Consider the following 13,440-nt stretch of genomic DNA (forward strand, 5'->3'; position numbering starts at 1 on the left):
TGTTAATTTTTTAAAAATCCGAATACTTATAAGTAATCCTTGAAATAAGAACTCACATCCATGAAGTTTAAGGAGAAAAAAAAGTTTCAAACTACGTATGGCATAATCCTTGTTTTTAAAAGGCAGACGTAAGACAACAACAAAACTGTGTCTGTACACGTACAGTTAAGCATCTGGAAGGTTGCAAGCTTTTAACAGTGGCTGCCTGGAAGGAGCAGGATTAAGGAGGGCAGAGACAGATTTTTTAATCAACACACTTTAATATTATTTTTTAAAAGTTTTAATAATGAACATAATTTCTTTTTACTTTTGCAACTAAAAATAAAGAAAAAGAAATGAAAACTCTTTATCCTTTCCTTCATCGACACAGCTGTGAGGGGAAAGAACTTTAAAAAGCAGACTTAAGAACGCTTACTATCTTCAGCAGCGTCACTGGAACGTACTTCACCCCGCAGAGGCTGCTGCTAGCTCAGGTCCTGCCACCACCTCTCACAGAGCCCACAGCGACAGCTCACCGACTGGCACCCCTGCCGCTTTCTCTGCCCTTCACCACATCCACCTCCATACACGCATCACGATGAGGTTCTAACTGGAGTTTACCTCTGTGCTCTGGACACCTATTACCCAGCCTAATGGCCTCAATGAGCACTGAGGTTCCCCTCTCCACTCTACTCTCACAATATTCTGCTCAAGTCACACTAACAACTTGGAGTCACTACCTCTGATTTGCAGCCACTGTTCAACTGACTCCTGTTCTCCCTCCTACGCTCAGCTGGGACGGCTTCCTGCTCCACAGAAATGCCCGTGGCCAGCCCTAGCGGAGTGAGGTCCTACTGCTGCTGTAGCCAGCGGTGCTTCCCGCACTGTACCAAATCACCTGTGTGGAGGCGTCCCCCACTAGACTGTAATGTGTTTGAGGACGGGGGAAAATCTTACACTTCTTTGTATCCCTAGCAGCTGGTACGGGCCTGGCAAAGGGTGCATCTTTAATACAAGCTGGCCAAATAAATAAATGACATTTCAATTAATAAAAAATGCCCCTGACTGAATCTCTAAACAGTAAACATAACAAACATAATAAACAGCAGGCTGAAATCATGTTTATGGGTAAAATAAAAGTCGTGAAAATAACTGCTTTAAAGATAAGTTTTTCAATAATTAACACTAATCTGTAAGCAAAATAACTATTACTGGTAAACTTTTTATACTCAAAAATAGAAAAAAGAAAACAGAAAACAAGGAGAGTTCTCTGTTTGAACCTGAGCAAGTATCTTAAAATATACATATATAAATCAGGGTATTTCACAGTTTCCAGTTAAAATGGAGAAAACAGATAATAAGAATTTTATGACTTGAATATTAAACTGATTCCTAACGAAAATATCATGATGGTCTTAAAAGAGAAGAAAGCAAAGTTTTTTTTAAACAAGTAGAGAACATCACATTTACCAAAAGGCATTAATCAGTGATTTCAAATTGCCAAAAGGCAGAAAACTAAGATACATTAATGTATTAGTATCTAAGGAATCTTAGCTGAAATCACAACAATCAATTATTAACATTAGTGTATCAATAAAGGCAACTCCGGAAATACAAAATGCATAAAGTTTGTGTGACTAATTTACCTTTTTCTCTTTCCAGAAATATAGAATCTCCTTACCACATACTGTTTCTTAGAGTAAGTTAGATTTTTAAAAATTATTTGCCATTTTGAACAAAAACATACGTGTGTCAGAGTCTGGAAGGCATGATAATCATCCACTTCTTGGGCAACATAATTATACGCTCTCAGAATAGCCACTCCAGCGTCCTGCATCCCATCAACATCTTCAGAGTCATCAACCACAAAGATTAAACCAAGTCTGGGGGAGAAAGGGAAGGGCAGAAAGAAGAAAAAGAAACATCTCGAAGAGTGCAACCAGTTACAAAAGGAAAGGCATCGTCTCTTGAAACACACAGTTCACACCATACTCTAACATGGTTGGCAAAGGCACTCATCACTTGCAGAATAAAAAAGCAGGTTCCCAAAGGTGGCTTAGACTTTTTAACTATTAAAGCAAGCTGTTTCAATATCATGAAATGAGGCCATTACTGACGTTTAAGGCATTGCCATAGTTTTAGATGGAGATTTTGTTCTGTTTTTAAATAAAAATTAGGGGAAGTGAAAATTCTCAGAATGTGAAAACATATAGAAGGGGGCGGGTGGATTTTGAGATTTCATACCAGCAATATGGGCATCGTAGGTAAATGGAAAGCATAAAAATATTTACTACTGTCCTTAGGCAAAAAGCTACACCCAAAGTTAAAGTTTATTACATTTTAAAACTTAAAGGAATAAACCACAAAGAGCTACCATTACACATCTACAGACTGGCCAAAAAAACTTGCACTGGCCATTATACAGGCCACTAGCCTCCATCTTAGAGCAAAAGCAATGAAAAAAAGGACAGTCTTTAACTCAAATGGATCACAGACATAAACGTAAAACACAAAGTTGTAAAATTCCTAGAAAAAAACACAGGATAAAATTAGGTGATCCTGGGTTTGGCAACAACTTCTTAGATCTAACACCAAAAGCATAACCCACAACAAAAAGAGCTGATAAGCTGGACTTCATTTAAATTAAGAACTTCTGTTCTGCAAAAGAAACTGTTAAGAGAAGGAAGACAAGCCAAGATGAGCAGAAAATCTGTGCAAAACACATACCTGATAAAGGACTGATATGCAAAATATGCTAAGAACTCTTAAAACTAACAATCAAAAAAAAAAAATCCAGTTAAAAATGGGCAAAAGATCTAAACAGGCACCTCACCGAACAAGGCATACAGCTGGCAAATAAGCACGTTAAAAGATGCTCAAAATCATATGTCATTAGGAAATTTCAAATTAAAACCATAATGAGATACCGCCATACATCTATGAGAATGGCTAAAATCCAAAGTACTGACAACACCAAACTCTGGAGAGGATGGGGAGCCATAGGCACCCTCATTCATTGCTGGTGAGAATGTACAACAGTACAACCACTTGGAACACAGTGTGGCAGTTTCTCAAAAAACTAAACACACTTTTACCATAAGATAAAGTAATCACACTTAGCAGTATTTACTCAAATGTGCTGAAAACTTATATCCATACAAAAACCTGCATACAAATGTTTGTAGCAGCTTTACTCATAACTGCCCTAATCTGGAAGCAACCAAGATGTTGTTAACAGGTGAATGAATTAAAAAAACTATAGGACATCCATATAATGGAATATTATTCAGTGATAAAAAGAAATGAGGTATTAAGCCACAAAAAGACATGGACAAAGCTTAAAAGCATACTGTACTGCTAAGTGAAAGAAGCCAATCTGAAAATGTTACATACATCATGATTCTGGAAAAGACAAAACCATGGAGACAGTAACAAGATCAGTAGTTGCCAGGAGCTAGGAGAGAGGGAGGTAGGGAGGGAGGGACAAACAGGTGGAGCACAGGGCATTTTTAGGGCAGTGAAACTAAGCTATATGATACTATAATGGTGGAAACATGTCATTATACGTTTGTCAAAATCCACAAAATGTACAGCACAAACAATGAACCCTAACGTAAACTATGGACTTTAGTTAATAATAATGTAGCAATACCAGTTAATTAATCAACATTGCTCTAAAAAAATACAAAGTCTACTAATTTTTTTTAAAAAGTACAGCCTAAAAATATATGATAAACATGTATCAAACATCACGCTCTCAGGAGGTATGTGTAGAATTTGTGCATGCGTGGATGAGGTAGTTGAGAGGGCTTGCTTTCATATTAAAAATTGTCTTTGTCTTTTTAAAACCCCTCTCATGACAGAAATCAAATGAGTAAGTGCCAGGCAGAAACGACCTAAATATTATTCTTATGAAAATAAAAATAAGGTCTAGAACCTAATTATCTCCTCACAAAGTACTTCCCTTTCCCAAGTATTCAATTTTTGAAAAGGGCAACAGAGCTGTTCTGTTAGCTAAGTCCCCAAATCCAGACTTCTGTTTCTCCCAGGACCAGTCCCTCACCAAGTACCAGCAGGGAGGCTCTCAGATTTGTCCCCTCCTCTCCTCGGTCCCTGCCAACAACTCCGTGTACCACTGCAACTCACACAAAGGAAAACAACCGCTGGTCTGCCTTGGTCTGCCTTGGTCTTTCCACCCACTGTTCACGATGTGCCTGTGAGTTAAGTGCCTTCCTCTCACCTACCTTTGCAATCTGAGGAGCCCATGCCCTCTTCCTGTCCCTCAATGCGATTCAGTAGATCTTTAACTAATGCCCACTGTGTACCATGAGCCAACTTCTTCTGTGTTCTTCTATTCCCGTTTCATCAAGACAGAGCTCTGACCGTAATCCTCCACCTAACCATGCGGTATTCATGTTTACATTAAAAATTTCATTCAACTCAAAATCTCTGCTTTTCCATCAATGAAAACTCGCCATTTTCTTCAAAGTCTACCTTAAATCCAACTTTGCCATGAAACCTTTGTCCTTCCCAAATATCTGTCTATAATCTTTTTTTTCCCTGAAATTCTAAAGCACTTAGAACTAGTAAGGACATAACCTAGCACTTGATTGAATATCTTACTGAAAGTAGGCACAGTATTTTTTCCAAGAGGGTAGAAATGTGGCTTATGTTCCACTCAGCATTTAGCTCAGCGCTGAGTATGGAACACACAAGACCATTTGTTAGCTAAAGAGCTCTTTTCTTCTTTATTTTCATGTTTTCTAAGAATTCAAATTTTATCAACATGTAAAATTACCACATACTATTCAGAATGTGGGAAAATCTTAATCCTTATATATAAAACCTTCAAACATTGTTCTGAAAAGGTACAGTGGAAACCCCAGCCATTTAAGTACCCCGTTGGCAGATTTGGTAACACAAGTGAAATAAATGTGTCTGTTTGCATCTATAAAAAGCTGTGTATACATTTAGTCCTTGACAGTCTGACAAAAGTTCTTGGCAAAGCTCCTTATCTCTGCTGAAGGTAGGCTTTGTGATGTGAACACTTACTTAGGAAAATTCCCTAAGCAAGCTGAGATCACATGCTATTTTTACACAGGCTATTTATTAATAACTCAATGACGGTAAGATTCTATTCATTGAGAATCAAATTCTCTCCCCCAAAAGATACCGGCTTCATACTGAGCAAAAGATAAAACTGCCCTTAACGATCCCCATGATTAATTATCCTACAATTCAGTAACACCAGACTTGTTAAGAATGACAAACAAAACCTCAGCTAAATGAGATATACCATCATATCGATAACGGTGTTACCTTAGTGGTATATGATTACTGAGGAACATCTCAGCTGTGTTAACCAACTCTGCAGTGCTCTCATGAGCAGGGTCAACTATGAAAACCTGTAGGGGAAGGGAAAGGAAAACATGAAACGACCTTTATTCAAATGTCACTGGGCCAATAAAAATGTGCTTTGTGACCACCTAGAGGGGTGGGATATGGAGGGTGGGAGGGAGGGAGATGCAAGAGGGAAGAGATATGGGAACATATGTATATGTATAACTGATTCACTTTGTTATAAAGCAGAAACTAACACACCATTGTAAAGCAATTATACTCCAATAAAGATGTTAAAAAAAATTTTTAAATGCCTTAGTCTTTACACTTGAAGGCCACCTTTTTCCAGCTACTTTTGAACCACATAAAAAAGGAGTTATACAAAGAGCAGTTACCCTCCCTCTGTCTTCAAAGAATGTGGTACTGAAAGGCTAAGTGATTTTCTCATGATCTTACGCTAACAACATGGGAATTGTATCCAGATGGCTAATACATATTCTTCACTACACCCAACAAAACCCAAATTTTATTAACTCTCCCACCTTAGAAAATGGAGATTAGCTTCCTGTGTATTCATTTCGAAGGATCTCTGAATTAAGAATTCATTTAGAACCCAATTTTTAGACCACAACTGTAGCTATTATGTATTAAGTTTTCATGATGTACTTTAAAAAATAATAATTATCCCATTTAATCTCATTTAATCAAATAAAGTTCTCATTTAATAAAGTTAAATAAATTATCTCATATGGTAAGAGTAAAAGAGATTGAAATTTTGACTGGGAAGGAAAAAAGTGGTTTCAAGAGTGAGGAAAGTATAGAGGATCGTTTCCCTTGAAAGTTCTGAGGAAGCCAACCTTGGCCATAACCTGTCCCGTCTCTTTAGGAACTACATGAGGTAAAAGAAAGACATGAGAGGGGAAAAGAGCGTCAGCTAAAAACCCTCTTCCTCTATCTCTCTAAAGCAGTGGAATAAGGATTAAAAAGCAGGAGCTGACGAAGACTTACTTAAGGGAATAAACTGAACTATTAAATTTTAGGGATTAAGATATTCAAGAAAAACGGTAATAATACATTCATCTTCTGAGTAAAAAAAGAACTATCTTAAAACTCAACACAGTCTAAACCGTGAGGTTAAGGATGAGGAGCATTTCCTCATACGCTGACATTTCACAGCCCTACAAACAATCAGTACACTTCCCAACCCTTTCAGTTTGAATATGGAGCTAGAAAAAGAGCGTATCTAGTGGTGGTGGTGGGGAGAAGCAGCTAGTAAAGGAGAGAAGTGAACATTCTAGATATGACAGAAAGGAGGGGAGAAGGCAAGGGAGAAATAGAGATCACAGCCCAGCAATAAGGAGTTTTACTTACCATGTTGTGCAAGTTTTTCCTGATCTGTCGGATAACACCAGGAAAAGTGGGGCGAAGCAACTCCTGTAGACTAGAAGGCCATGAATTATATCTGCTATCAACCTCCAGGTTGTTGATCCACTACAAATAAAAACCACAACATTGTGCATACACTTTAGTCACCGCTAGTGAAATTTGCAGAAATAACAATAAGACTTTAAATTATTTCAAGAAGAATCACATGGGAAAGACCATTTTTGAAAATATAAAGATCAAGTAGAAAAACGAGTGACTAAAACACAAGCCACAGAATAGGAGAAGGTATTTGCAACCTACGAAATCAATAAAGGACTAGTGTCAAGAATATCTATACAAATCTAATATATCAATTTAAAAAAGGCAAGCAACATATGAGAAATGGAAATGAGTCAAGAATATAAATAAGAAATTTACAGAGGAAATTTAAATGGGCAATTAACACAAGGAAAAATGTACACCTTCACTAGTAATCCAAGAAATATAAACTAAAAGCACAATGAAATTTCACACTAACTAAACTGCAAAAAAAAAATTTTAAGTTTGTCAATATCCATGAATAGGCAAAAATATAGAACAATGGGAATTCTCACCCAATTCTGGTGTCTGGAACAGTCACTTTAGAGAAGATGACCTAATAAAGTTGAAGCCTTTATTACTACCCTACCACTAAGTACTACAGCTCTAGGTGTCTACCCCAAATATATTCTCACATGTATGCACGAAGAGAGAGGTACAAAAAGAGCCGTAACAGTACTGCTTATAACAGCAAAAGATTAGAAACAACTAAATATCCATAAAAAAGGAACGGATAAATAGTATATAATATTTGTACAAAAAGAGCAGGGTGGGAAAGTATGTGTATATTACCTTGCTCATGTAAATAGAGTATTTCTGGAAGGATATACAACGAATTGACAATGCTTGTTGCTTCCAGCGAGAAAAACTGGACAGCTGGGTGAAGAGTTTTTTCACTACACACTCTTTTGTATGTCTTAAATTCTAAACTGTGAATTTATAAAAGATATTTTTAAAAATAAGTAAAATATAAAACATGATGTGATAAACTAGATCTATATGTATCAACCTACATAAGCCTTGAAAAAATTATTAATAAAAAAAATTGATGAAGGATACTGATATGGCATTTTTCAAAATTTTAAAACATAAAATAGGGAAGAAAATGATCAAGTAAGGGACAGGAGGGATACACGCCCACTTCAGAAGAGGAATTACCTGCAGGGAGGAGAGGCGTGGAACTGGGAAGAGATATAAAGAGGGCTTTGACTGAAACATTTTTTTCTTCCAAGAAAACATGAAATGATTAAATGTTAGCATTTATTAAGTATGGTGATGGGTCCTATGATTGCTAATTATGTTAGTCTCCTTACTCTTCATAATGAAAAAATTTTTAACAGAAAAAAAATGACATAACAGTATTCATCAAAATAACAGTTACACCACCAAGTGAGAAGTCAAGTAGTGAACATCTACATTCTATATTATTCCCCTTTCCAAAAAATTTCCCTAAAATCGGTGCAGGACAGACACCAAGAAAAGGGGACTGGAGAGCTGAGGGTGCCAGGCACGTCTCCATCACCGACCTCACTTTCTCCACAACTGCCCGAGACAGCTCTGCTCCCCCTAGTCTCTTCACAGACGAGGAGACAAAGGCCCAGCGACATCACAGAGCGATATTAATCTACATAAATCCTTCAATATAAAATATCAAAGTCCTGTTAAAGGAGGTTGGTAGCTACAAACTGATATTTTTAAACAAAATCACACAAGACTTGTGTGCAACTGAGAATATACAAACTAAACACTTTCCCAAGAGATGCTCAGCCGAATTCCTAAAGAGATACAAAAGTGGAAAAATCACGGTCTTAACCACAGCAAACCTAATAGCTCAACTTTCTGGAGCATTTAAGAGCCTACTTTATTATATACACATAGCCCCATATAAGCAGTTGTTGTAAATCTTTGATGCCGACAAAAGAGATAATAGGAATAACTTACCTCTGCTAAAAGACAAATGCGAAAACCGTAATAAAATACTTGGCCAGGCCACTCCCTGGACACGCTCACGGAATACCTACCGAAATAGCAGGGCTTCTGATGTCTACGGCATAGTCGGCCTCAGAGGGCTGGGTGTTCAGTTTCAAAACATTATGCAGAGAAAGGCCTTCTATTCCCAATCTATGCAGACCCTCCATCACCCGAGCTTCATTCCTCAATATATCAAACAGACTGAAAAAAACCAAATAGGTATTTAGGAGAAAGGGCTTTAAAAAAAAAATTCTCACCATGAGAAAAATATATCAGTTCAAACTCAATGCCCTATCAAACGAGTTGAGAAATCAAAAGAGGGAGCTCTTCCCTTGCTTCCTTTTGTCCAAATATGCAGAACCAAGTAGAGAGGAGTTGCTTCTTGGCTGATGTTTATTTATACTTATCAACATATACACTGTGTATAGAAATTATCTCTAAGTATAAACACACAATTTGAGGATGAAATAATCCTAAATGTGGATTTTACATTGCATGTTTTTAAAAACACTAAAGTAATCTCCCTGTGATATTTCTTACAACTGCACATGAATCTAAAATTATCTGAAAATAGTTTATTAAAAAAACACCAAAAAATATACTAAATAATATATATTTAATATATGTTTCAATATCAGCATCAATTCCCACAGGTACACACACATATGATCACAGAAAACGGTCTGGAGGAATTCACACCCAACTTAAGAGGTTTTCTGGGTAAGGAAGAAGAAATAAGAAGACTCTGCATTATTTAAAACTGTTTACAATAAGCAAGTACACAGTTTGCAATACTCTGGAAAATTAAAGAGATTTTTTTTAATAAAAAATAAAAGGGCAATCTTTTAATGTGTCCTTTACTAATTTTTTACTAGATCTGAAAGCAGTATATGGACATAAAAGCTCAATTAACATAATGTGAAAAGTATCTTACTGTGGAAACTGCTTCTTTTAAAGCATTAACCAACCACAGCTTTTGTTTTCACTATTATGAAGCCACAGTATCAACTGTGTCAATTTTAATATCAAAGATAAAATCAGAATTCTACCTGACTGTCTTCTGCACCCAACCCCTCCAAAGTTCATAAGGAAAATTTAAGAGCAATTTAGTCCTAAACCACATTTTAACAAAACAAAAAGGTATCAAATAATATATGTAAGACAGATCACCTTCTGAGACACCAGAGGCCGCATTTTGCATAAACCTACTTCATACTGTTCTCAGAAACAAAAGAACCTGCTCTCTTCTGTTTCTATGGTTAACAGGAAAACTAAGGCTCTAAAAAGGGCACCCTCAAAAGACACCTGGGCCTTAAATGTCCAAGGCATCAGATGTACATTATGATAAAAAATGGCCAAGTATCATCCTGCCCATCCCAGCCAGAGCATGGGCCTACCTAAATGCACGCACTGGGCCTGATAAGTCATCAGGCTTTGCAACCTGTCACATCAAGGAGGAACAACAGTCTGGACATATCATAAGGAGCCACACATTAGAAAAACTTTTCAGGGTGAAAAATATTATCCATACCTGAATATATCCTGCGTCTCTAAATCAATATGAAGTCCATTGATGAACAGTGCTGAATCTCCAGGCTGTAATCCTAAAGTTCCCTTGAAATACTGAAATATTAAAAACTTATTAAGGAGCAGGAAGAGAATATCTAACAAAAATTTCCAAGTTTCTGGTTTTATTATATGTACAAATGTTGACAATGATTAATACAACTGTTTCCTACAATACTGGGGATAGGGAGGGTGTTAAATAAGCCAAGCACAGAGAGTTACTTTTCGGCTGCCCTTCCCTGTCTGTGATGCCAGCCAAGGTTGTGCTAGCAGTCACTGACAGCTGGGCCTTCTGGATGAAGTCCAGGGATCCGATCTAAAAGGGTTTCAGGGCTTCCCTGGTGGTGCAGTGGTTGAGAGTCTGCCTGCCAATGCGGGGGACACGGGTTCGAGCCCTGGTCTGGGAGGATCCCACATGCCGCGGAGCAACTGGGCCCATGAGCCACAACTACTGAGCCTGCGCATCTGGAGCCTGTGCTCCGCAACAAGAGAGGCCGCGACAGTGAGAGGCCCGCACACCGCGATGAAGAGTGGCCCCCGCTCGCCGCAACTAGAGAAAGCCCTCACACAGAAACGAAGACCCAACACAGCCAAAAATAATAAATTTTTTAAAATAAATAAATAAAAAATAAAAGGGTTTCAAAACCCCACACCTCCCTTAAGTTTTCAAACTAAGGCACGCCAAGAAACTTTGAGTTGCTGAGCTAAGGACAGCACCTACATACACCCGAGCTCTCCAAGACCACCTCCACGGGGCCCTCCAGCTGCTGCTCTCTGACGCAGTGGAACACACTGCAGCCCCTTCAGCCCTCAGACCCGCTTGATCCACTGGACTTTGATGCCATATCATACACAGCTTCTGTTGGCTTATACCCTTTCCAATCAATTCCTCTTTCTCTCCAAGGAAACTGGAAGGGTTGATCATATATTCAACACCACACAGCAGAGAAGGGAAGACACGTATCAGATACTAGGGACAGAACATGGATCCCTTAGCTCTCCCAGGGCTGGGGGAGAGGGGCAGGGATCGCTGAGCTCCCTTCACTCCCCCTCACTCAGTGGACAGAGAGAAATGAACTCTAAGATCTAGGACTGCATGGGAAAAACACAAAACAATGCAGAAGCCACGGCTTTTGCGTCTCTGCCCTGCCAGGATAAAATGGCAAGGAAGTTAAGGGGATAATAGAAATTTGCATCAATGAGAATCAGAATTTCTTACAAGGGAAAGAAAAACTCCACGTCCACTCATTCCCAGGCTGCGAATACAGCACCCTGTGACTGTGGGAAAGACTGACTGGGAACTACGTGAAAGGAAACACAACAGAGGATGGGGATCCCATTCTGAAAACAGGGGACTGCACGGAAGTTACCAAATGCTCTGCCCTACTGGGCTTCTACAACTCTGGCAGCCAGACCTCACGCTCCCGGCAGAAGATCGGAAGATCCTTTTCGGGAGACTAAACAGCTCAAGAGGAAAGGTTTAAAGATTCTGTCACTGGAGTTCCCTGGGAAACAGCCATACCACCACAGCCTACAGTCACAAAGACGCATCCTTCGGGCTTTCAATCAGTTTTTTATTGCCTCACTCTCTAATATGAGCAGTTAGCGAGAGATCACCAGACATCTAAGGAAAGCCTCTAACATTAAACACAAGAGATCAAGACAAAAAGAAAGGCAACTTAAGAGGGAACAGACTATGCAGAGAAAAGAAAACACAGACATGAACCATCGATATCTTCAGAAGGATAAGACAACACCATAACAAGGAAGAATTCAAGAATAACCCTTGTGGGGCTTCCCTGGTGGCGCAGTGGTTGAGAATCTGCCTGCTAATGCAGGGGACACGGGTTCGTGCCCTGGTCTGGGAAGATCCCACATGCCGCGGAGCAACTAGGCCCGTGAGCCACAATTACTGAGCCTGCGCGTCTGGAGCCTGTGCTCCGCAACAAGAGAGGCCGCGATAGTGAGAGGCCCGCGCACCGCGATGAAGAGTGGCCCCCGCTTGCCACAACTAGAGAGAAAGCCCTCGCACAGAAACGAAGACCCAACACAGCCAAAAATAAGTAAATAAAAAAAAATAAATTAAAAAAAAAAAAAAAAAAGAATAACCCTTGTAAATTAAAAATTTGACAACTAAAGAAAGAAATCTCAACAAGTGGTCTGAAAATCCTTCCCAGAAAGTTTAAAAATAAAAGACAAAAGAACTGGAAAACAGGAAATAAAGGATTTTTAATCAGGCCAAACTAGTCAAGGAGATATAACATCTTAAGAATAAATAGGAATTCTAGGAAAACAGAAAAGACAAACCAAAATGAAGAAATGCAAAGAAATATGTCCAGAAAATTTCCCAATACTAAAGGAAAGGATTTTCCAGATTTAAAGGGCCCACCAACCACCCAAGAGTACAAAGACTTTTTAAAAAGGCATTATCACCATGGAATTTCAGATTACTAGGGTCAAGGAAAAGACCCAACATGATTCCAGAAAGAAAAACCAGATCTCATACAAAGGCTTCAGACTTCTCAAAAGCCATAATGGAAACCAAAATTCCAAGGAGCAATGACTTCAAACTTCTAAATGACTTCCAACCTAGAATTCTATACCCAGCCAAGCTATCAATAAAAACAGAAATGGAAGGGACTTCCCCGGCAGTCCAGTGGTTAAGACTCCACGTTTCCATTGCAGGGGGCGTGGGTTCGATCCCCAGTTGGGGAATTAAGATCCTTCTTGCCACTCAGCGCAGCCAAAAACAAACAAACAAACAAAAAAACAAAATGGAAAACTGACTTCTCAGAGTCTGAAATTTCCCTCACATGCAACCTTTCTCATGAAGAATGATTTGCTGCACCAAAATAAAGGAGTAAACCAAAAACAAAGAAGACATGGAATCCAAGAAATAGGAGATCCTAAAAAAGAGGTTAAAGGAAGGTCCCAGGACAACTGGTACGTACTAGACATAAAGAACAACCAGTCCATAGTGAAGCAGATCAAAAATTGATAAAACCATGACAAAAACACAGGGATGGTAGAGAGATGGGGAAAGTGCCAATATGGAGTACTGGTAGACAGTGGGAGAAGTGGGGAGAGCAGTGAAAGAAAGTCAGACCTCATCCTTGTAAC

The 13,440-nt window shown here is 38.8% G+C and overlaps 1 protein-coding gene across 2 annotated transcripts in view; it reads right to left on the reverse strand.

The window, feature by feature from the left end:
- Window positions 1–13,440, reverse strand: part of UGGT1 (UDP-glucose glycoprotein glucosyltransferase 1) — a 107,310-nt gene that overhangs the window by 67,481 nt on the left and 26,389 nt on the right. For both annotated transcript variants that reach the window (XM_036857086.1, XM_036857085.1), the window contains exons 12-16: window positions 10,286–10,377; window positions 8,805–8,955; window positions 6,691–6,810; window positions 5,299–5,384; window positions 1,727–1,862 (exon numbers count right to left, since the gene is read on the reverse strand). In XM_036857086.1, the coding sequence (XP_036712981.1) occupies window positions 1,727–1,862; window positions 5,299–5,384; window positions 6,691–6,810; window positions 8,805–8,955; window positions 10,286–10,377 (585 nt within the window). The remainder of the gene's footprint in view (window positions 1–1,726; window positions 1,863–5,298; window positions 5,385–6,690; window positions 6,811–8,804; window positions 8,956–10,285; window positions 10,378–13,440) is intronic.

This window comes from Balaenoptera musculus, chromosome 7 (assembly GCF_009873245.2).
Source record: "Balaenoptera musculus isolate JJ_BM4_2016_0621 chromosome 7, mBalMus1.pri.v3, whole genome shotgun sequence".
Taxonomy (NCBI): Eukaryota; Metazoa; Chordata; class Mammalia; order Artiodactyla; family Balaenopteridae; genus Balaenoptera; species Balaenoptera musculus.